At 41.1% G+C, this 25,724-nt stretch overlaps 1 protein-coding gene across 2 annotated transcripts in view; it reads right to left on the bottom strand.

Moving 5' to 3' along the window:
* PHLDB3 (pleckstrin homology like domain family B member 3) overlaps positions 1-25,724 on the bottom strand; it is a 647,234-nt gene that overhangs the window by 177,934 nt on the left and 443,576 nt on the right. For both annotated transcript variants that reach the window (XM_044080540.1, XM_044080538.1), the window contains exon 7: positions 21,923-22,033. In XM_044080540.1, the coding sequence (XP_043936475.1) occupies positions 21,923-22,033 (111 nt within the window). The remainder of the gene's footprint in view (positions 1-21,922; positions 22,034-25,724) is intronic.

The raw sequence follows: 25,724 nt of genomic DNA, 5'->3' as shown, positions 1-25,724 counted from the left end.
TCAAACTCTGAGCATATTAATGTATTTATACAGGGCGTATTGTTCAGTATATATTAAAAAATGTTTAAACCACCAAGATTTAAGGTATGAGAAACAATTTAATCAAAATTAGTTTCTCACCTTAAAATCAGCTTTGATTGTTTAACTATCAATTATTGATTAATTGCATTTGAACAAGACTGTATAAAAAACAGAGGCACCACAGGTTTATTATTCTGACGAAGTCTGCCTTGTGCAGACGAAAGCGCTCAATATTTGTTGGATTTGTGAATAAAAGACTTTTTTTGTCTGCCAGTACGAACTTTTTACTAGTTTTTATAGTTCTGTTTTTGCTATCTAAGAATTTTAGAAGGAAGTCACTGAGACAGCTTACCATAGGTGGGAGTCTTATTACTCCCAGATTTGGAAATGGAGGCCCCCCCCCACTGCTTAGTCCTGTGAGTACCCTGGGACTGCAGCCTGGGAGCTCTGCTGGATCTGGGTTTGGACTGCTTGGGCTAAAGGAAAGTCTCTCTCTTGATCAGTGGCAGTGAAAAACATTGAGCAGCCTGCCTACCCCTGTGGGAGTGGTTACTGACTTGAAACTGTAGTTTTATTGGCCATTTTGGGTCAATTCCAAAACTCCTTCACCTTCCTCATTTGCGCGGTTTTGAGCATAGCGCAACAACGGGCAGCGCCGCCTAATTGGGTTTAAACTATTCCTGGCTCCACAAAGTCTGCTCTATCTCTCAATTTAAACACCATATTCTCATTCTAAGGCCCTTCACTGGTCCAATTAAGTAATCCTATAAGTTAGCACTATTAAACCATAAGCACTACTTACACTTATACTCTCTACAATTACCCTGTCCTCTATTGGTCCGTCTTAAATTCAGTTTCCCTGTTACTCTAGCATGTCCAAAGGTCAGTCAATGGTTTCCTCTCCAGTCCAGCTGGTGAATCTGGGAATTTTGAGGCAATGTTACAACTGTCTCATGTACACGGACAACCCTCTCCTCCTCCAAACACGTTCAAATATATGTGAGAGATGCAACTATTTAGCCAAACTGGAGGCTGAGCTCTCTCATCTCAAAACTGGTGTAATCAGTCAGGAGGAGAAGGTAACCTCACACAACACAATTCCAGTATCACATAGTGCCACCACATCAGCGAACCAAACACATAAATACACAAAAACATACTCAGAGGCTCTAAATAAAAATCTACCTAAACAACAGAGACCTCCAAAGCAGACATCCAAGCAAACGCTACCTCAAAACAAAACACACACAACACATAACCCACAAAGTCAGTGTGCCAAGCAGCCACAGCCCTTAAGGCTGAATAACACACCTGATACTCTTGTTATAGGTGACTCTACTGTCAGACACACTGACGTCTCGCTCACCAGGCTGAATAAAGAGAAGGTCACGGTGAGCTGTCTGTCGGGTGCTAGGATCCGACACATAACGCAAGCACTCAGGTCACTCCAAAGCAAATACAAATATGACTCAGTCATTGTACATGCTGGTGTGAATGACCTGATACGTACCTCCCTGGACTACATGAAAAGAGACAGAGGAGCTCTCTGATCATGTAGCCCAGGCTGGTATGACCCTGACCTTGAGCAGCATCTTACCCTCACCTAGAATGATGCCACAGTACAAAGACAAAATGATTGATTTTAACAATTGGCTAAAGTTTTGGTGTCATTCAAAGGGGATCCAGTGTCTGTCAGCCTGGGATGACATGCTCGACAAGCCACGTTGCTTCGCTAGGGACGGCTTGCACCTGTCACCACTGGGCTTTTGGATATTGGCAAAGGCTCTTGCCACCCCCATAGTGCCTTTTTTAGGCAAGGCTCAAAAGTCAAACCCACCCCCATAGACAGCACAAGGAACAAGAAACTAAGGGTAATGCTGCTAAACGCCAGAAGTCTTAACCTCAAGATGCACGCGCTCGAAGCTCTCCTCAGTATGGAGAACATCGATATCTGTGCAGTGACAGAAACCTGGTTCAAGGCTACAGAAAGCACCCCCAGCACTACCAGGCTATACCTCGTATCATGCTTTTCGGCCCCAAAACCCGGACCGAACCACAAAAGGAGGGGGAGTTTCCATATTTATCAAGGATATCCACACCTCCAGGTTAGTGGCATTGCATGAAGTACCGGAGACCATCCATGTGCAACTAACAGTGGGCAAGACTGCTTTTCAGTTTATAGCATCCTACAGACCACCCTCTCAAAGTTAAGAATTCCATTCGGCTTTCCTGAAAACATTGGAGAACATGAAGATCTCTCCGAACACCATTATATTGGGCGACTTCAACTACCCAAACTTTGACTGGGAGCACTACTCAAGCCCCAGCACCTTAGCCCAAAGATTCCTGGAAATTATAAACTCAAATGCTATGGAACAACTAGTCACCACTCCCACAAGAGGGGACAACATACTAGACCTGATCATTACCAACATGGGGACTCTATGCTCCACACCAGAAGTATATCCCTCATTGGTAAGATTAGACCATAAATTAATTTCACTGGATGTCCACATCCCGACCCCACCCCCAGCCCAGAAAACCACAGTGAAAAACTTCTCAAAAGTGAACTTCTCACTTCTCAAAACCGAAGTGGAATCCTTCAAGGCCCCAGGGCCAGTGGAAACTACAGCCCAAACTGCAGAATCCTATATAAATGCATTCTACGGACATCTCCAGGAATGCATGGATCATGCTATCCCAAACAAAACCAAGACCCAATCATCCAAAGGCAGGCGTCCAGTCTGGTGGACCCCTGCCATAAATAAACTGTACAACAGAAGGAGGAAGCTACTACATGATAGAGCAAAATCCCTAATAGGGAAGGCATCTCTGATCAGTACTAGCAAAAAATTACGATCCCTCATAAAATCCTCCAAGGCCAGCTTCGAGAGAAAAATTGCACAGGACACCAAAGACAATCATAAGGCTTTTTTCAGTTATGTTAGAAACCTGGGATGCGACTCCCAGACTTGTTCTGAGTTGATTCTAAACGACAAAAAATACACTGAACCCACAGACATCGCCAATATCCTGGCAGACAGGTTCAGTGCAAACTTCTCCACCCCCTCCCCGCCAAAAGAGCAAGTATCTATCCCGGCAGAGGGCTGCCTCCCAACATCTCAGATGCTCAGGTGAAGGCTGCCCTCTCCAAAGCAAAAAACACTGCTTCCATGGGACCAGATGACGTCCCAGGTTGCGTCCTACATGAACTACAAGAGGAACTAATCCCTCAAATAAAACAGCTATACAATCTCAGCCTCACTACAGGATATGTGCCCACAGAATGGCGTACAGCAACAGTGGTCCCACTCCACAAAGGTGGAGCCTCTACGGACCCTGGAAACTATCGCCCCATAAGCCTGACTAGCTTAGTCTGCAAGGCTATGGAGAGGATCATCATGGAGCTCATAAACAAAGACATTGGGGACCTACAGACACTAGATCCTACCCAGTTCGGCTTTGTCAAGGGCAGATCCTGCCTTTTGAACCTGGTTGACTTCTTTGAAACAGTCACCAAAGCCATAGATGAAGGGAAGGTAGTCCACACAGCCTATCTGGACCTTGCAAAGGCATTTGACACAATACCCCACTCGGGCATCATAGATAAGCTATCCAGCTTAAATATAAACCCCTATGTCACAAGATGGGTAGCAAACTGGCTCAAAGACAGAACCCACAGAGTGAGAGTTGCTGGAGCCATGTCAGACTCGAAACCGGTCACAAGTGGCATCCCACAGGGTTCTGTCCTGGGACCACTCTTGTTCGGTATATACTTTTCCGAGGTACAGGCAAACGTGGGAACTCTATGGCTCACCAAGTTCGCAGACGACTGCATACTGGGCGCCATAATCAACTCTCCAGCTGACACAAACATCTTTCAAAAAGGTCTCACAGAGACAGATAACTGGTGCCAGCGCCATGGTTTAAAGCTAAATGCCAAAAAATGTATAGTCATACCCTTTGGCAAAAACAATGTGCCCACAAATTACCACATAGGCGGAAACCCATTAAGTACAGAGAAAATTATTAGGGACCTGGGGACCCAAGTTGATAGCAATCTCTCCTTTGAAAACCACATTGCCAAAGTGGTTAGAAAGACCTTCTACATAGCCCACCTCATCACGAAGGGTTTCACATCTAGATCAAGAGAGGTAATCGTGCCCCTTTATTCATCTCTCATCAGGCCCATCATAGAATACAATGCCCCTTTTGGGATGTACCTTACCCGACACCCGCAGCAATTAGAAAGACCCCAAAAGTATCTCACCAAGAGGATCAAGGGTCTCAAACAGATGCCATATGCTGCTCAGTTAAAAAAACTCCAGCTCTACTCAGCTGCATACCGCCTACTTCGAGGCGATCTATGCCTGACATACAAAGCTATGTCAAATCCAGAATTAATGGACATGCTCCACCTCAGTAAATCTAAATCCCTTAGAGCCACACGCTCGAGGGACTTGAACCTCAGCACAGAAATAAATAGAACTTGCTGGAGGGACAGGTTCATAACCCAGAGGCTCCCTTCGCTCTGGAATACAATTCCAGTTCATGTGAGGCAGAGCACCTCACTGAATCTCTTCAAGAAGAATCTCGATAAGTGGATGGGGGATCGTAGGTTTGTCCCAGGGATTACTCCCGTGTCACTATTAGACAGAGGCACAGTAAACTAAACCTTAAAAAGGGCACAGTATACTCAAATCAAGGGGTGGCGTAAGCCATACAGAATCGGGCTAGGCTTATAATTGCCCCAGGGCAGATAGCCTAGTATGAACCTATGAACCTATGGAAGAGGCAGGAAAGGACCAGTTCTTGAAAGGCCAATGCCTACTAAACATTGGAGGTTGTACTTGTAAAAAAATCTTTAACAGTTTGCATAGATTTAGCTTTTTCTTCCATCTTTTTAATAACGTCTTCTGCCTTGTTGCCAAACAGGCGGCCCTGGTTTAGGGGAGCATCCAGTAATTTTGCTTTAACATGATCCGGTAGGGACTGCTCTTAAGCCAAGCATGCCTTCTAAGTACAGACCCAGCTACAACAGCCCTGCAAGATGCCTCTAGAGAATCAAAACCACATTGCAAAGTATGTTTTCCAACCTGTTCAGCTGAATGCAATAAATCCTGTAAATCCTTATTTTCAGCACAATCAGGAATCAGCATCATTTTCTGTTTAAGCAATCCAATAATATGTTGCTGATACTTCAGCATATTAAACTGGCAGCTTAAGGCCCTATTGGCCAAAGTTGCAGAAGTGTATACCTTCTTACCCCATCTATCCAGCGCCAAGGAGTCTCTATCCAATGGGGTAGGATTTTTGGCAGTAGTAGCTTTGATGCCCTTGGGCCCCTGTGAAATGGTCTCAGGATCTGCAGTACGATTTTTAAAAAGGAACTTGTGAAAGTCAGGGACCCTGTAATATCTATCAGGTTTCCTAGGAGCAGGAGGAGTCAGGGGCCAGGCTAGATTCTGCAAATGCATCATCAACAATGTCCAGTATAGGAGGTATGGCTAAAGGCCTGTGCTAGGGCAGGAGTAAGAAATCCCTAAGCCTCCTTATAGAGCCAGAGAAATCCTGACTTTCCCAATGAAAATGCTCTCTGAGAGTATGCTAGGTTTCACCAAAAGAGAAATCCTATGGGGGGGCGGTGTTCAGAGGGAATAGAGTCCTCAGCATCAGAATCCTCATAGGTAGATAAGGGTAAATCCTGGTCATCAGAGGAAACAGAAAATTCAGAATCCTGGTCAGAAGTATCAAAAACAAACTCAGTCCTAGGTCTCTTAGAGGGGGAAAGCTGTCTTCCCCCGATTAATAAGGTCTTCAGCCATTCTTATCATCTGTTTTTTAGGCATGGAGGCCTGACCATGCGGTCTGGGCATCAGTTTACTAGGCATGGTTCGAGATTTAGGCCTTGAAGAAGATGGCGTCAGTTTAATATGCAAGTCAGTAGGCCTGAATACACCATCAGATGCCGGTACCTGCACAGCGGTTCCGAACCCATCTAAGGTAGAGACATCTGCAGGTTCCATAGCTGAAGCATCTCGCGGCATACCGGACTCCGAATGTGTCTCAGTAGAGGCCTGCGAATCAAAAGTAGTGGGTATCAAGGGCTGCGAAAGCACCTCACTGAGTACCGGCGAACTGGTGACTGCTTAGGAGAAGCGTCGTCGGCAGCTATGGACCTAAGCAGCCTGTCTCTGTCTTTATCTTTGTGTTTTTTTGGAATGTCGATAGTTGGATAGCTGACCGAAGACATACATATCAGGATAATTGAACCAAGCATCAAAATATTTAGAAGCGTAAATATACCAATGGATAGTTTGTGGTTTAAATAAGGCACAAAACTGACAGCGAAGTACGTCGTAGTCAGGGCCTAGGCAAGGAATACAGTATGAATGAAAATCTTTATGAGGTATTTGCTTGCCACAAGTAAAGCAATTATTTACTTTTACTGACATCGGTTAAGAGCAAGAAAAAGTTTCCCCAATGGGGTACTTCGCTTTTAGTTGAAGACTTCGGTTCTGAAACTCGAAAACAAAAATTTCAGGCGTCGGCCGACCGGCACTTGTGAACTGCTTCTTCTTCGGGCACAACACAGCAAGAAAGACTGATGTAATGGCGTCGGCTGCATGTTTTATACCCCTGACGACCTGATGTCATGGAAGAGGAGACCGCAACCGATGCAGGACCCAAGACATTGTTAATCAGGCCGACTGAGGGCTACTGCAAGCAGATAACCCAAATGTAATGACTGCAACAGTGAAACACGAAGAACGTCAAACCATTACAGATATTTTTCATGCATTATACAAATATGATTTCTGCCTTAACAATTATTTAATTAACATTACATAATTTAGTAAAGTCCAGCCTTCATTGAAAAATCACTCCTCTTCAAACAGTATTCTGCATCTATTGCTCCCACATAGTTCATTTATCTCTATGCAGCTGACACCATCCCTTTTTTAAACATTCCCCCATCTCCATTTCTTTTATCTCCTTTACAACATTCAATAATTATGTTACAGTTGGTTTTGGCTTCGATTTCCATTTTCTAGTAATTGTTGTTTGACTGCTAACAACATAAAACACAGTAGGGCCTTAATGTATCTAGACAATTGTACATCTGATCTCAAAAGAATAATTTCCTTGCCCCATGGAATTTCTGATCAACGTGTTACATTCCCCAAAACATGTTTCCAAATACACCTTTCTTTCCCATTCCAGCAATTGCTGTCTACATGTGGTATAAAAATACCATTGCAAACACTTCCATGCAAAAATCCCAAACCTTCAAGATCTTGTTGCACATCTGGAGGCCATAAAACTATCCTCACATTGTTTCCCTCTATACTGCCTTTTCATTCTCATTTTCCAGTCTTTTCTAACACTCTTCTGATAGATTCTTATAATCTACATTATAAACGCAACCAAAGCTGATCTTTCATTTAACACAACTCTATACCCTACTCTACTGCCTATACTCTGTTACCAATTCCTGGTAGGGAAGGCAGTCTCTAACCTGTAGTCCAAACTTCTGCTTGGCCTCGTCCCACTCTACAACTATTCCCTCCATAGTAACTTTTTCCCAATACTCTGGCTGCTTTGCTAATTTTCTCCAATAAAGTCTAGCTCCCTCTTGCCTATTTTATGTGTCCCTACTTGCAGTCATCTCTGTTGATAAAATCTCCTTTCTCCAGCCCCGTGTTGACTTTGTTTTCAAATATTTGTTGTTGCTCTGTAAATATGTCCTCCTTAGGTGCCCACATCCAAACTCCTATTCTTTTCATTTAGTGAACTCCCCTTAATTTCAGTGCACTTTCTTTCCACTTTTGCTTGCAGTCTTCTGCTTGTGTTGTGTACATAAGCTTTAGCCAAGTAACTCCTGAAGTATCTCTTTAAATCTGGTGCTCCTAAACCACTTGGTTCTATGGGGAGTCTTACTTAATTTGTGCCCCCTTTCCCTCCCAAATAAATTTCTAAATTATTTATTAATTATGGTCTGCAGCTTCTCCTCTTGTTCATAAATATATGCCTGACATGTACACATTAAAGGAACTAGAAACATTTTCCTTGCGGGTACCTTACGATCCATATCCATAGTCAAGAACTTCCAACTTCTTAATTTTTGTATTATCTTTTATCTAGTCTCTCCCCACACCTCCTTAGCTGCCATAATAGAATCCTGTTTAATCCACACGCCTAAATACTTCATATTAGCAGGTTTCCATAAATAAAAATATAACTAAACCAATTCATGTTTGGGTATATAGTTTACTGTTACAGTTTACTTCTGCAGCATTTCTTTTCATCATTCATTTTATATCCCGAAAAAAAAATTAAAATGGTTTCAAAATGTTCCATGACATTGAAATATCCTCGTGACAGCTTATTTTTTTGATCTGTCTTAGTAGTGGAGTACATATGCGTTATGGTTTTGTTAGGTCTGCAGTTTATATAGAAAAACTAGTTAAGAGAGCACTGGGTCTACTTTACCAGTAATATTGCTTTTTGGTTGGTTATAGGCAGTATTTTAATTCATACTTTAACATTTTTTTATTCAAGAATTAAATAAATTTTAAGGGGGTAAGTTAAGTGGGCAGTGTTATTTCTTCAGGGTGTAGTGTTATTTCTTCAGGGTGTGTGCTCAGGAGTATTTGTGTGTGTGTAGCATGTGAAGTTATTAGACCTGGTCATTACCAACATGGGAAATTGATGCTCCACACCTATAGTCACCCCCTCATTGGTCAGGTCTGACCATAAGCTAATCACCCTTGACATCCACATTCCTCTCCCACCCCCTAGTAAGGAAACCTTTGTAAAAAACTTCTCCAAAGCCAACTTCATGCTACTCAAGTCAGAAGTGCAAGTCAGAAGACAAACTTCATGACACCCATGCAGACGGGAACTGAAAGTTCAACTGCTGAATCCTAAACCAAGGCAATGTACTAGCACAACCACTCGTGCATGAATCGTGCCATCACAAATAGAACCAAGACGCTCTCCTCCAAAATAAGGAAGCCAATCTGGTGGCTCCCTGCCATAAACAAACTTTACAACAAAAGGAAGAAACTGTTGCAGAAAAGAGAAAAATCCCAGGATGCAAAAGACTCCCTTACCAGCCTCAGTAAGAAGCTGAGATCCCTCATAAAATCTTCCAAAGCTAGTTACAAAAATAAAATTGCCAAAGATTCCAAAGACAGCCACAAAGCATTCTATAGCTATGTCAATAATCTAAATGGCAATGCTCAGATCTGCTCTAAGCTACAACAGAATGGCATTAACTATACTGATCCCAAGGATATTGCCAATATCCTGGCAGATCGATTCAGTGCCAACTTCACCCCTCTCTCACCCTTTAAAGGGCCCATCTCAATACCGAAAGATTGCCAAATTCCAGTAATAACGGCCACACAGGTAAAAACACACTCTCTAAAGCTAAGAATACAGCATCCATGGGACCAGACGACATCCCAGGCTGTGTACGACATGAAACTACAAAAATTAACTGGCACCTCACCCAAGTGTCATATTTAATCATAGCCTCACCTCAGACTTCATGCCCACTGAGTGGCACACAGCTACAGTTATCCCACTCCACAAGGGGGAATCCACCTTGGATCCTTGGAACTACCACCCTATCAGTCTGATGAGCCTGATCTGCAAGGTCATGGAATGTATTATCATGGAACTTATAAACAAAAACATTGGACCCCACCCAGTTTGGATTCGTGAAGGGATGATCTTGTCTCCTGAACCTGATTGGCTTCTTTTAATTAGTCTCCAGAGCTGTGGATGAGGGTAAGGTAGTCCACACAGCCTATCTGGACATTGCCAAGGTCTTCAACACCATCCCCCACTCTGGAATCATAGATAAATTTACTAAGCTGGGCATTAATCCCTACATCACTCGATGGGTTGCCAACTGGCTTACTGACAGAACCCACACTGTAAAGGTAGCAGACTCCAAATCGTGGAGTTCCTCAGCATTCAGTCCTGGGACCTCTCTTGTTTGGCATTTACCTCTCTGAAGTACAGGCCAACACAAAGGGACTCTGGCTAACAAAGTTTGCAGATGACTGCAAACTTGGAGCCATTATTGAATCCCCAAATGATGTGGATATTCTACAGAAGGGCCTTACAGAAACAGATGCTTGGTGCCAGAGCCATGGGCTCAAGCTCAATGCCAAGAAATGTATAGTTATCCCGTCTGGGGAAAAAACATGTACCACGTGAATTACCACATAGGTGGCAGTACACTAAACAAAGAAAGTGTGATAAGAGACTTGGGGACACAGGTGGACAGTGGTCTCACCTTCGATTACCACATCGCCAAAACAGTCAGGAAATCCTTCTATGTGGCACACCTCATCACTAAGGGCTTTTCATCCAGAAAAAAAAGGAGGTCATTGTCCCACTGTACTCGTCCCTCATTAGACCCATTAAAGAATACAATGCCCCATTTGGTATGTACCTCTCAAGACATCTACAACTGGAAAGGCCACAGAAATACCTCACTAAAAGAATCACAGGCCTAAAAGCAGATGCCCTATGCTGACTGTCTAAAAAAACACCAGCTATACTCTGTTGCATATCGTCTACTCAGAGGTGATCTCTGCTTAACATACAAGGCCATGTCAAACCCAGAGCTGTTAGACATGATACACTTAAAGAAATCCCAATCCCTCAGAGCCACACGCTCCAAGGATCTAAACCTTGTCATCACAATAAACAAAACATGCTGGAGGGACAGGTTCCTGACCCAGAGACTCCCCCAGAGTCTGGAATAGACTGCCTATACATGTCAAGCAGAGTGCTTCTTTGGCCCTCTTCAAAAGGAACCTTGACAATTGGATGGGAAATAGGAAATTCACCCCAGGGATCACATCAGCAGCCCATGTTAATTTTATTTTATTTTTTTTTTTTAGCAAGTATACGTAAAAATCAACTGCCAATCATTAGCGGACCGGAGTTCCGCTGTGGCGACCCCTAACCGGGAAAAGCCGAAAGACACACACACTGATACAACATGTACAGCACTCTCCTCTTATTCTGAGAAGTCTGAATGAAAAGATAAAAAGTTCATACAGCCAAACTATTCAGTAAAGACTGCGAGAAAGACCTAGCCAAGCTTGAGTCTTTACTGTGTAGAACCTTAAACCTTCTGTATTTAAGGCCCATGGGATGCATGCAAATTAACCCTTAAGGACAAAGTAGTGCTTCAGCTACCTGGCTTCTGAATGCTTATGATTTTTCAAGTCTTTAGAAGTACACATAGACCAATAAAACCAAATCCCACTAGCTACAGATATGCACATTTCAAGCCTTTTTTTAAACCTCTTCAGTACAGTACAAGTGAGTTGTTTTGCTGTACCGATAAGGCCAAAACATGCATACGTATAGCTAGGGGGGTTTGGTTTCATTAGCCTGAATGTATCAATAAAGACTAAAAAAAAAAAAAAAAAAAGTAAAATATCACACTTCAAAAGGTAGCAACCATACAGACTGCTTCAAAGAAGGATCTGAATCTTCCTTAAGCATGAATTAAGAGTTTGCCTTGAAGAATACCCAGTCACTGATAAATGTTGTATACGGTTCCACATACATACAGGGTTTGCAAAGTGGAGATACTTCTGGCTAAGGTAACATCTACAAGGGGGGAGGGGGGGCTACAACTTGGATATTTGATAATTTACTTGGACTTTTTAACATCTGCGGGTTATAAATAATGTTTTGGAGACACATGGTTAAAATGTTTTCACAGGCCTTGATTACTTGAGAATACAGACAAAACTATAACCTTCTATGACTTGATGTACTCTTTCCTGGTGGGAGGCACCTTCCTAACCCCCACACAAACTATTCCTTCACAAGATCTCATATCACTTGTTACAATCTACAAAATAATTGATCTGATGATCTAATTTTGTCCTTATTATATGGGGATATCTTGCACCATCCCTTGCATATCTGCATCACTTGTTAGGTCTGACCATAAGGCAGTTTCCTTTGAAATAAAATTGAAACCATAGAACCCCCTCCAACCAAGGGACCTTTAGAAGTTTTTCTGACAAACTACCTACTACTAAGCAATATACTCCCCACCAAACTCAGTTAACTCTGCTGAATACACAGAAATGTACACCATCTCACTACAGCACCATATAAACAGCTGCCCGGATGCAGCTGTACCCTGTAAGAACATGTTCAGGGCAAACCACAGAAACATGGCAAACCCTCCATGGTGGAATCATAATACAACTAACCTTACAATAAAATGAAGAGAATTTTAACCAAAGGTAAGAACAGTAAGTCCCAGAATGAGAGAGCCCTTATCACTGAAATAAACAGCCAGTTCAGCAGCTTAATGAGCTACACCCAAAGCCAAGTCGGAGGCTAAAATAGCCATCCAAGACAAAGATTACCATAAGGCCTTTCCAGTTATGTTTGTAATCTCAGAAGCACAATGCAGTACAGTGATAAGCTGACTGTAGGCTGAAGACATAGCTAACCTACTGGCCGATTAATGTAACTCAAACTTTACCCCTCTTTCTCCTCACTCTATCCTACAAGATATAATTGAAACTGACTATCCTCCAACCATCACATAAGACGAAGTCCTAAAAGCGCCATCAAAAATTAAAAATATCGCATCAAAGGGTCCTGACAATATCATTGGTTGCATTTAAATAGCATGAAGTATGACTTAGCCACCCTCTTAACAACACCGTTCAACCTCTGCCTCCACACAGGCTTTGTAAAAGTGAATGAAGAACAGCTACAGTCATTCCACTGCATAAGGGAGGATCTTCCTCAAACCCAGGTAATTACAGACCCATAAGTATGACCAGCCTCATAAGCAAAGCGGGTCTATATCATATGTTCAAAGCTTTATAACTTTGAACGTTAAATAATCAAAAAAAACTCCAAACCCAAAACTAACTGTTGTAGGCAAGGGGGCAAGCCGCCCTGCACCCCCGAGACCCCCTGCTCTTTAAATATACCAACTCTGAGGCCGCACTACAGTGCAGTAAGGGAAATCTTCCCTTTACCACATTACAGTGTGGTCTCAGCTCCCCCCCCCCTGCTTACAACAGTCAGGTAAGTTCCTTTTTTTTTTTTTTTTTTAAATCAATATGTTCGATGTTTGAAACTTCGAACATTTAAATTCAATTTAACGTTTGAAGTTTTCAAACTTTGAACATATGACATACCCCCAAGCAAAGCTATGGAATACTTTGAACTAATCAATAAGGACATAAGAAACCTCCAAACACTGGACCCATCTCAGTTTGGATTTGTCAAGGGTAAATCATGCTAACTGAACCTGGTGGACTTTTCAGAAAAGGTCACCAAAGCAATGGTTGAAGGAAATGGTGTACAATGCATACCTCGATCTGGCCATACCTTTCGACACCCATTCAGGCACAGCAGAAAAACTAAACAGACTGGGAATAAACCCTCTAAGTCACGCATTGGACTGCCAACTGGCTCACTGATAGGACAAAAAGATCAAAGAAGAGAAGCTTCCTCCACAAAGAGACCAGTCACTAGTGGATTCCCCCACAGTTCTGTGTAGGGTCCCTCGGAAGTAAAAGCCAATTCCAAAGAGTTCTGCTGGACTGTTTGCAGATGATTACAAGCTAGTAGCAGCCATTGAATCCCCAAATGACACAGCCATACAACAAGAATCTTTGTCCCAAAAAAAAATTGGTACCAGAATTATGGACAAACTAAATGCCCGCCAAAAAATGCATTATCATATCCTTTGGGAAGTCAGTCTGGGGAACTACCACACGGACAATTCACCCCTAACAGTTGCTCCAGCTGTTTGGGATTTGGGAACTTTTGCGGAGAGTGACCTAACTTTCAACCACCATGCATCCACTGTCATAAAAAAGTCCTTCTAAACTGTGCAGCTTATAAGCAAAGGGCCTGTATCTAGATCTACAGATGTCATTGTTCCCCTTTACTCAGACCTGATTAGTCCAGTCAATGAGTATAATGCTACCTTTAGCATGTATCTGTCCAGAAACGTGGAACAAGTGGAAGCCCCCCCAGAGACACAAGGCCTAAACTATATGTCCAATATGGCCCATCTTAAAGCCTAGTTACTATACTTGGTATCCTACAGACTGCTAAAAGGTCACCTGTGCCTGTCATACAAAGAACCCCGACCCAATACTGATGGACCTGTTGCACATCAGCAAGTCAAATGACATCAGAAATATTCAGTTCAGAGATCTAAACTTCTTCTGTAATATTAACAAAATAGTTTGGAGGGATGTGTACATCTCTCAGAGGATACCACTGCTCTGGAACAAACTCCTTATTCACATAAAACAAACTTCATCCCTGTCCATATTAAAACATGGAACTATGTATGGGTAATAAAAAAAAAGTTACCCTAAGACTGCATACTGTACTACAAATGGAAAGAGACCGTTCCTAACTGCTTTATCACACTCATGGGTCCTCCTGAAATTATCAATGGTATGATCCCAGTTATTCTCACTAGGGGTAATATACAATTACTGACCATTTGATGGGTAAGGCCAATCTAACACAAAAGAAGATATGTTAATTCAAGCACCAAAGGGGAAACTGGACAGGTGTAAAATAGCCCACAAGGCAACTAGCATAAAACTCATCTATGAGCCTATGAGAAGAGGTCAGATCCTCCTTTGTCCTCAGTCTGAGTCAGATGGCACCATAAGGGAAATATCACAAATGTGATGTCCTCATCATCTATGTCACAGCCCAGGAGGGAATGGTCACATGAATCTAAAAGGGAAGGAGACCTTTTCTTCTTTCTTTCCCCCATTCTGACACAGAATGGCTAAGTGCCATAGGAAGAGTCATACTGAAGTAATGCAATATGTTCCTCTGCAATCCTTTTATATTTGAAGATGATTGCAGGCTCTTAATGTGTCTGTGTAGCTGGTTTCTGGTCAACTGACATCTCGCCTTCAGATACCTTTCCATCTGTGTCTTTCCCCAAATAAATCTGAGACTGTCTCTTCAATTGGAACTGATGCCCTACTGCTGTAATCTCCAAAATTGTCAACACTTCTGCTGCAACTAATGAATGAAAAAATGAAGCCTCCCCACAAAAGATTGTCACTGTCTGTTAATGTTAAATGCCCGCATGGAAATCCAGAGACCAATATCTGGCTGTGAAGCAATCTCATCTCTCATACAAATATAAATGAAAATGTGATCACTCAGTCACACTGACATTAATGTACAACATACACAGGGATGGGGTGGGACAGGGCAAACCATTAAAAAAGAAACTTTGTACAGCTAGGATGGTACTGTATTGGGGTTCATTGGATTCATTCATCTTCTGCCAATCTCATCAGCAAAGACTGAGGAAAGGCACTGGTACTTAAGTAATGATACAGAAAAGCAAGGAATACAAATTAAAATAATTCTATATAGCTTTAAATAAAAAAAAATGGAGGATCACTTAGACAAATAGCAGAATATATGTTACAAATAAGGAACGTTCTTCTTCAATGTTATTTTACAGGCAGAATGAGACTGGCAAACAGGAACAACAAGAGGCAGACAGCATTTTTTTAAAAATCAGTCCTATTATCAGCATCTTGTAGCTGCAGCTACAAGATATAGCTAAGGAATCCTTAGTTCTATTATTCAGAAAGCAGTCCATTATTTTACTAAGTTCCCAGGTCATTAATTGTTCTTTCATCATCTTTATCTCATGTGCACACCAACCAAATTTATACGACTATCCCTTAAAGCTTAATGTCTTGAAAGGTATACTTGTCTCTAACAGGAATACATTTTTTTTTGGGGGGGGGGGGTTCCCAGCTCTCTGTAATCCATCAGATTCGCCATCCAGGGACTGTCATGAAGGCAGCCAAAAGGTTTGATTGGACCCTAATCTCATTAACCCATGGCTGCCTTACTGCAAAAGTTCTGGCAAAGTCAACACTACAGTAGTTCATCCACTTGATGCACACCTGCTTCCCTCATACATCAGCTCTAGCCACAACACTTGGCACTGCTTAGTTACCCTTGGCTGAAGCCACTCCACTATTTACCCAATCTATTCTTCTCCTGGCATCCACTAGCAGCCACAGATTGGAGGGTTGAGTAGACTCCCCCAACTGGGCAGGGACTATGTCACAGTCAGGGCTTTATTCCTTTGTAGCACACAGCTGGCATTAGTACTACACAGATGCATGCTGTCATCCTATGTATATATAGACAGGTCAAGGTTTAATCTAAAGACCATTAGGAGCCAAGCCACTGTAGTTTACCTACTTCCTCTATCCATAAAGGACTGGTGAATTTCTGGGTGCCCATCAATTTGCCTAACTTGGATTTATAGGCAGTAAGGGTGCTACTTTGAAGTAGAGTGGGAATATAGTCCAGTGGTAGGGTATCCTATATTGACATGTCCTGATTATATTTTGATGTATGTTTAGGACCCTAGAGCAGAAATTTGTGGTGCTTCCAATTTTACAAACAAATAGGATGTCATGCAGCACACAGCCATTTGTAGCCTTTCTGGCAATGCAGACAGAGAGCTTTTAGGTCCTTGGTATAGCTTAGGGAACGCTGACTCTGACATTGCATAACCTCTGCCACAAGCCACACTTCTGCAAAAGTTTGCACTGAGTATATTATCAGTGTACAATGTAAGCAAGTTTAACATGAACAGCTTTGCTGTGTTTTAACTAAGCAATCAAACCCTTGCCTGCCCTGAGCTGGAAAGTGGCTGTGACATTTCCCTTAAAGGAGTAGTCCTTGCACTTTATGGACCACTATATTAAGTTGGCTACTGTCCTTTCAACTTAAACAGATTATGCTGTATATGCCAGTTACTTTGTCTCCCTAGCTTCTTGGTGTCTGCATTTTAGTACATGAAAGAAAACCTGTTCTACTTTGCGTTTCCTTGCTAATTGCACTCTACTGGCTATAAACTGACTGCTTTCTAATAACTGGCCTGAGGAGCCCACTATGCTCAGCACCCCCCCCCATTTTATCCACCCCAACTTACTCTACCATTATACTTCACTCATACACTTATCACTTGTGACACCCATTTCCCTATACCTTCCCTAACAACTTCTACTATCGAAGAAACACTCCTGATTCTATTCTCCTGTTCCCTACTTCCAAACATTTAGCATCATTTCCAGTTACCATCCTCCTCCTCATGTTGTTTTGTATTATATCATCTCCTACTCAGACTCCTCCCCAACTGTACCTATAGTTCATTTCTGAGCAAAAACAACTTCTTCCTTTCATCCCAGCAATCTTCACTTATATACTCCAGTCTGATTAATATTTATCTCGTTGCTTCACAGTTTCACTCACATTTTATAAATACAGAAACATCCCTCCTACAAAACAAAACTACTACAAATCAAGCCACTGCACTTCAAACACTGAAGCCACAACAAAGCTTTACACTCACTCCAGTGACAACATCTACAATTAAAAATACCTACACACCCTTAACCACCGCACCGGACTGAATTCCATCTGTATACATCAAACTCACTGCAGATAGCCTTGGATATCCTGCCTCAATTCTTATAAACCATTCTGTACAAGAAAAATATGTTCCCACCATATGGAAAAAAAATCTCATACAATACCTCTGCATAAAGGTGGCTTATCAACCGAGCTCACAAACTACAGACCAAATCACCACTATCACACTTATCCCAAATCTCTGAAAGATATATTAATTCACAACCTACTACATATATTACTTGTCATAACCTCCTCCTCTCCACTGACAGCACAGTTTCAAACCCGATCACAGTACAAAGGTCCACAGATATAATAAACCACAACAGAATTTCAAGTTTCCTAACCTCAACACTATTTCTGTATCTATCCAAGGCACTCAACATGATAAATCATTAAATTATCCTAACTAAATTATTTTTGTATAGGCTATCACCCTCCTCACTTAACTGGTTTCTTGGTTACCTCACTAAAAGGTCCCAAGCATGAAAAGGCAAAATGATTACTCCTCTTTCCTTCTTATATCCATTGGGGTCCCTCAAGGCTCGACCCTAGGACCACTGCTGTTTAATTTATGAGCAACCAAAATACAGTCACCAAACAGGCCACCATAACACAACACTCTGATGGCTCCACTCTAATATGGGTTGCTAGGACACTACCCATGCTCCAAACTCACCCAGAAACCCTTCTCCTCCAAGAAGCATGGCGCAACAACTTACAACTTCTCCTGAATAAAAAAAAAACCTACACTACTACTGTTCACCCCCAACTTTCTCTCCTCCCTCAAAAAAACTACCTTTAATATACAGCCATCCGGTGAGACCAATACAGAACTGGTATCTCATACCAAACTACTAGGTGTGACTACAGATGACCACCTGAAATTTATTCTCCACCTTCAGCAGCCCATAAACAAGCACCACCAAAAGGCTGCCTCTATACGGTAAAACACTACCTTACTGACTCTGCTAGGCAAAACATAGCCACTTTGTTTGTACCCCCCTGCCTATTAAATGCTTCTCCTAACCAATCTCAACTCCCCTCTATCAGCCAAACTAGAGCAATTTGATACCAAGCAACCAATATCATTGAGTACATCACTGCCCCTCTACAACAGCTAAACAGTCTCAAACTAAATAATTCTGTATTGTACTCACAATTAACTGCAACCATAAAACTACTGCACAACCCTGAAAAATTCCCATCTCTTCAAACTATCATTCAGCCTTACACTACTAAGAAACCTCTACACTCCAGTGACAAATCATTGCTTTCCATAACTAAACCTAACAATAATGCAGGGTGATCCCTGTATTCACACTGCATTGTTAATAGTGGGAATATCATCCTATACCACTCAAGAACAGTCTGCAACCTGAAAGACTTTAAATGGCAACTAAAAAACACTTATAGGTTCATAGGTAGGTACTAGGCTATCGGCCCAAGGGCCTACGTAAGCCTAGCCAGCAAGGTTCCATAGCTTACGCCACCCAAGAAAGTTATTTTTCTGTGCCACTGTCCTGCAGAGACACACTTACCAGATAAATGTCTCTGCACCTGCACCACCACTTTTTAAACTGGTACTAATACAGCTGTATGAGTTCATGCCATTAACACTCTTCTGCACAAAATTTAACGCACCATTATCACAACTATACTATCATCTATCAATCCCCACTTCCTTGTGCCTCCTCTATCCTTTCCTTAGGCTGCTCTAGCTCTATCTTAAAAAAATGTTTCATATACAACCAGTGTAATTTTTAATTTCAATCAAAACCGTTTGATGCAACTGATGTCAAGGACATCTGAAAAAATAGAACTGCTGCACACAAATGAAACTGACAATGTAAATGACATCCATGATGTCTGTATAATGGTGCTTTCTCCTTGGGCCTCCCTGAGAAAGGGCACTGCTCAGTCTGACTTTGACGATAAACAGTAAATAACTCATACCTGAGATTCTTTTGGTGAAAAAAAATGTTGTGGCCTTTCTAAATGGACCATATGTTTGCATACTGTAGGTATATGCCAAGGGTGGCATTACATTCCAACAAGGGTCCATCTCAACTTGCTGGATATACTTTTGTTAACTAGCTGACCTATGCAGAAGGAATTCAATATGACAACTGATAACATGGTGATCAAAATATTTCATTATTTGCAACCATGTTCAGGTTTCTGAGGACAGTAACTATTTTGAGGAGGTGGTGTTTACATTGTAGGTGTAGGGGTATTCTTGTTTCCCAATGAGTACAACACTATAGATTTCTTTATCATGCTTTAGTTGGTCCTGCCACCTTAAATATGTACCTATACGTCCCTCTTGGAAAACAGGTTTCCTCTGGAGTGTTGACAGCAATGAGTTTGTAGTCATTAGTAAAGCTGACCAAATCGAGACCCCTGACATGAACTACTGACATCAGCAAATATATGACAAAATGTAGTGGTTTTATAATGGAGCCCTGGGATACTCCAATAGTCATAAGCCTTTTTGAGGAAAGTGTACCAACCAAACTGACACAGTGGGATTCCGTCCCTTAACCGATTTGATATTCAACAAGTCATGTACAGGCTAATATTTAGCTGTCAGGTTCTCCATAATGCCAGAATGCAGGATAACGCTGAAAGCTTTGGCTAGGTCTATGCAGGCAGTATGCATCAATTTAGCTTTGAAGGCTCAGTAATGTCTCCAAAATAGTCAGCCAGATTTAATAGGTAGGACAGATGCTCAAGGAAGAAAGCCTGTGGTTCCTGATCTCTTTTTTTTGCATCTTGGAAAAATGTTACTCTGCACATATCATTAGGCTCCTTGCTGAGGCATCACAGTCATGGTGAGTATTAAAGCCTACTGCTTCATACAATTTCTTTAATAAGCCGAAGACTTAAGTTCAATGTTCCAGCCTTCTTCCTCTGAAAAACTAGTAAGTACAACTGAACGAGCTTGCCACCAGCATGAATGCTTCTTGGTTGCACCTAACTTGGCCCAGTATAGTCTGGCAGTCCTCAGGTGAGCACTTCTGCATATTTAGGCCACTAGCTACTATGCCTGCTTTCCATCCATCTTACTTGCATCTGTAATGTTCTGCATCACAGCTAACATCATTCCTCTGTTGCCAGTTTTCAAAACTATTTTACCACTCACAAAGCTTTTTTTAACCTTCTTCTACCATCATACCTCTTAACCTCTTGGCAAAAGAAATCTGGACAAAGAATGAAGTAATAGGAGACAAAGGCCCAAAAACAGGGAGAGATTTTAAATAGTGCTTCTATAAACTTAGAAAGTGGATAGAATAACAGGTTTTGCATTAGCATGCATTACTGAATGATATGAAGTGTGAAACTCAAACGTCTATTATTTAGTGATTTTAATCCTCAATGATTTGCCCAAAAAACACAAACTTTATGAAGAATTGACCAAAAATATAGGGACAATTAAGAGGCATGTCCACCACCTGCATTAGACATCCATGCATTCTCAATGAATCTGTTACAGATGGACTTTACAGCTTCAAAGGTCTCTTCCCCAAACCTAGTGGGATGTCCCTATATGAAACTTACTCATCCAATATTGAGTCACAGTCATGAATAAACACTGCCTGTAGAGAATTTCGTCCATCAATTACTCCTCTTCACTATTTCTAGAGCTCATTATAATTCAGCCATGTTATCTGAGATGCAAATAATTCATAAATTAATCTTTACCAGTCTTCACTCGAAAGTGAAAATACAACAGCTGCTAGATACAAGAAGGCCAATTAGGAACAGCTGAGGCAAAATGCTTTAGACGGTGGTGGCATCACTGCTGCTGAAAAGACTGCCTGTGCCTCTGCTGAATGCACTCAACATGACTGACATATGACAGCACCTGCTTGCACATGTCCTCTATACTTACCTTTATAAGAAGAAATCAGCTGTAAAACATTTATCACATTTCAACCAACTACATTTTAAATGCATTCTTCTAATTATTCTTATATTTATGGTTACTAGATTACTATATAATATAGCAGCAAAATTATTGCATAATGTCATATTTTATTTCCTTCCTTTTGATGCTCAGGTAGGCGTGCTAAAGATACGGTCAATATCAAACAGGAACCAAACTGTTTTGTTCACAAAACTCTTTCTGGCACTAAAATCTGCTGATATGCTGACAGTCACAAGATACAAAATGAAGGAACTAACATTAACTAGTACAGGAAACATTTAAGCATTCTTTTGACAGTTTGGAATCTTAATATAGCATGTTACACGCTTGAAATGAGGTAGTGAACAAAAAACAAGTGTTGTTACCTTTCAATAACTAAAATATTTTAACTATGAAAACACATGGTGAAGTTTAAGTTCTATATTTTCTTCTTTAACAGAGCAAACTCACTGGTTTCCTCACCGTATGCAGGCAGTTCACCACTTCACTTTTTTCTTGGCTAAGTTTTGCACATTCTGTCGCCATTTGCTTTTTGATCTCGTCTATTTGATTTTGCAGTGTCTGCACTTTTTTCTGTCATGGAAGGAACCAAGGAAAACTATAAATAAGTAAAGGAAGAAGTAATTTCTGTAAACCAAAGAGGAAGCCAAAGCAATCTCCTTGGCTACACAGCTATCATGCATAAATGTGTGCATATACAAACAATCACATTTTTGTAGTCTGTCGGTCATCTCTGTGCTTCAGAAAACAGATCATTATTATTAACACATTTACGTCTGTGTTTCTAAAAATTTATAAAACAATGTGCAGTGGTGCATGTATATGGCTATACCTGACAGGGATCTACATTTTTATGCATGTATTATTGTTACTGGATATCAAATACAGAAAAAAAAAACAGACCCACACATACTCTGCCAAAAAAAAAAAAAAAAAAAAAAAAAAAACGAATATGAGAATACATCACTTCACAATAAACACCATGTATATTCCCCCTTTGTGACTCTGCTGTTAAACTGACTGATATAATTGGTACAAGTCTTTTGTATACTGTACCAAATCTAAAATGTGGCATTCAAAATTTCAATTTCAATTGCAATTTCAGCATCATCCTTAATATTGCTAGGCAGGCTATTCCAAGTTAATGCAACTGTTCCACAGTAGACTCTTCTCTTTTCTAATACAAAATGCTGCATCTCCCTTAAATACAAGGGCATAAGGGATTTTGCATTAGAGGTAGTCTTAAACATTCATAAGAAAACTTCTCTAGCTACCTTACAATATTATATCTTCTGTCATCCCTACTATATTTCATTCACAATTTAAGAAGCATTTTTATTTGTATGTCAACTCTTCCATGTCTATTACCTTCACTGTCAGTTGTCATATTCTTTCAACCTTTCCTGCTACAGGAGGTTTGTCATGTCAGTATATGCCATGCCAGTTACACATACAATTGACAGGAATAATAGTCTCTAATCTCCAGTATAAACATTAAGTAGAAACCCAAGACTGATTTCCATACAGCTAAAACATATTAGAATCAACTGGTTTCGCATTAATCCCAAAAGGTGTTAAGGTGTCTATTAGCACAGCCATGATACTGTATCAAATGCTTGGCTAAAGTCTAGAGAAAGAATGTTCACCTGAATACCATCATCTGAGGTTCTACAACTGTATCCCACAGATACAGAGAGTTTCTCTCAAAAAAAAATGCCTCCTCAAGTTTTCCTTTCAGTTGAACATGTGATTATATGGGTTAACAGAAAACTCTAGCAAAACAAGAAAAATAAATATACTGTTTGTAGTAAACAGTGAAAAACAAGCTTCAGGCTTTTCAAGGAAATAAGCTGTGGAACAATCTGCCCATTGGATAAGGATAGTGTGCTTCAATCCATCTGGCTCAGTGGAACTTGCAAGACCTCTTTCCTTTGCTATGCCCTGACAACAGTTTCTGAGCTCTGTATCTCCAACTCCAATACATGCTACAAACATGACTAGTTTTACAGAAGCAAAACCTCTCCCAAACCCTAAGCCAATCGGGCAAGCAGGATGCCCAGAAAAGTAGGAGCAACACTGGGCCAAAAGAAGCCTGATCTGCTTCCACTCAAGTTAACACAGCTGAGCAACACTGCCACTCACAGTGGTGTGGACAACTTGTACAGAAAGGAAGGCTATGTGCCTGGAAGAGAGGGTCTTTGACGGGAACCCCTAGGGATTCCAGAGGTAACACATGCCCTTACAATGCTGGACTGCTAGCAAGCACACTGTGGAAAATGCAAAGTAACTTAGCACAATAGCACTAAAAAAAAAAAAAAAAAAAAGAATGAAGAAAATGTTTTTCCTGTTAAGATTAGAAGGGCCAGCAACAGTGAGGTTCTGAGGAATGCAAAACCAAAAATGTCTCCTCAACAAAACAGAAGCTACATCCTTAAGACACAGAGTGACTACCACAAAGGCCCACTAAAAGCATGGGAAAAGTCAACATCGTGGGGGGGATCATCTGTGATCTCATAAAATGGTGCTGGGGCGAGTGAAAAGATTATCCTCCAAGAAAGAACAGGGCACACTGAAAAATATAGGCCATCCAATCCTTCCTGAAATTTAAGAAATGAAAGGAGGGAACCTTCTTCCTTCAAGAAGGAACAGCAGCCTGCATTGTCTGCAGGGCAACATAATCTAGGCTTTGTAGTTCCACCATAGATAACACAAGGGAGAGAAGAAAGGGATATATGCAAAACAGGAGAAAAAAACAACAGATTAAGCTCTCCCTCTACCAGCATTCTAGGACAGCTATCCCAGTGATGTGAAACTGCACAGCTGAGACTTCAACTCCTTACAAACAATCTAGGTGGTCCATGTTACAGGGATGGAAGAGGGGCATAGGCCCTACATAGATGTGCCATGTCACAAGAATGGAAGAGATTTACAGACCCTAAAGAGCCCCTTAGGGCATCCAAATGGCTTGGGGGCTAAGGCAGCCAAAAGGGCTCCAAATCCCTTCAATCAGTACATGTCGACAGTTTCTACTTTCTGAACACTTTTTAGCAGAAAGGAATAGCATTCTCCACAAGAAAGTGTAAAGCAAAGACAGAATTCCCTCTAAAAAAAGCAAGTTATGTGTCCAGTACATCTGCCTGTAGGGAGGATGTTTGTGGCCAAACTCTGGACTATGGGCACACTGATGTACTTACCACCATGGTCGAAGGACTCGCCTCACTCACTCACTAAACAGAATCTGAAAAGAGGCATCACAAACGCAGCAAATAGCAGGATAAGGACAAGTTCCTAAATGATCAAAGACTCAGGGAAGTCTGTTAGCATAGTTCTTAAAGGCTCCCTAATAGAAGTGAATCTTAAGTAAGTGTCCCATCACTTTGAAAAATAATCTGCAATACAAACAGAAAATGAGAAAATTGCAACACTCACTGTGTGTTTCTACAAGTCTTCAAAACAGTGTAAGAAACTTCTCTGTGTGGAAGATTTTCAGTCCATATGCTTCTAGTTAATCACTGTATATTAATCAGATCAGACAATAGTAGTAGAAGTAGCGAATGTAAACTCGTCAAGTCAAAAAGTAATAATAGAAAATATATAATTCTACAGCATTACTAAGTATTCGAAAGTAATCCAAGCAAGGCAGGCAGTCTGTTTCCAGTCGAAAATCCTTTAAGTACACAGACAAGCGATCCAAGTAAAACAAAAATAGAGTAATAATACTTTTATTACATTTTAATACATTATTACTCTATTTTTGTTTTACTTGGATCGCTTGTCTGTGTACTTAATAAAGGATTTTCGATCTGATTAATATACAGTGATTAACTAGAAACATATGGACTGAAAATCTTCCACACAGAGAAGTTTCTTACACTGTTTTGTTTTTAGACCCACTAGACTTTGGTGACTGGTGCAACTTGCAGAAACGGAAATACTCCAGGATACTATAACCTTGGATTTGGTACACATCCTCCTTATTTTCATTTCACACTTACAAGGATCACAATTACAGTCCTCACACTTTCAAAACAGGTAGGACTGCCAAAAATCTCCTTCCAAGTTTACACATACTTGACCCATTTGGAATGACACCAATGACGAAGTTATCTTTTGATCATATCCTAGCATTCTCAGTGAAGGTACGATGCTGCGCAACACTAGTTTTATATCAGTCTTGGACACATATTTGTGGAAGTCCATCATGTCTCTCCAAGTACTGGCCATTCACTCCCATGTGGACAATGACCATGTCATACGTGTACCT

Source organism: Protopterus annectens, chromosome 8.part0 (assembly GCF_019279795.1).
Source record: "Protopterus annectens isolate FY-2018-M chromosome 8.part0, PAN1.0, whole genome shotgun sequence".
NCBI classification, from domain to species: Eukaryota; Metazoa; Chordata; order Ceratodontiformes; family Protopteridae; genus Protopterus; species Protopterus annectens.
This window is presented reverse-complemented; position numbering and strand designations above follow the sequence as displayed.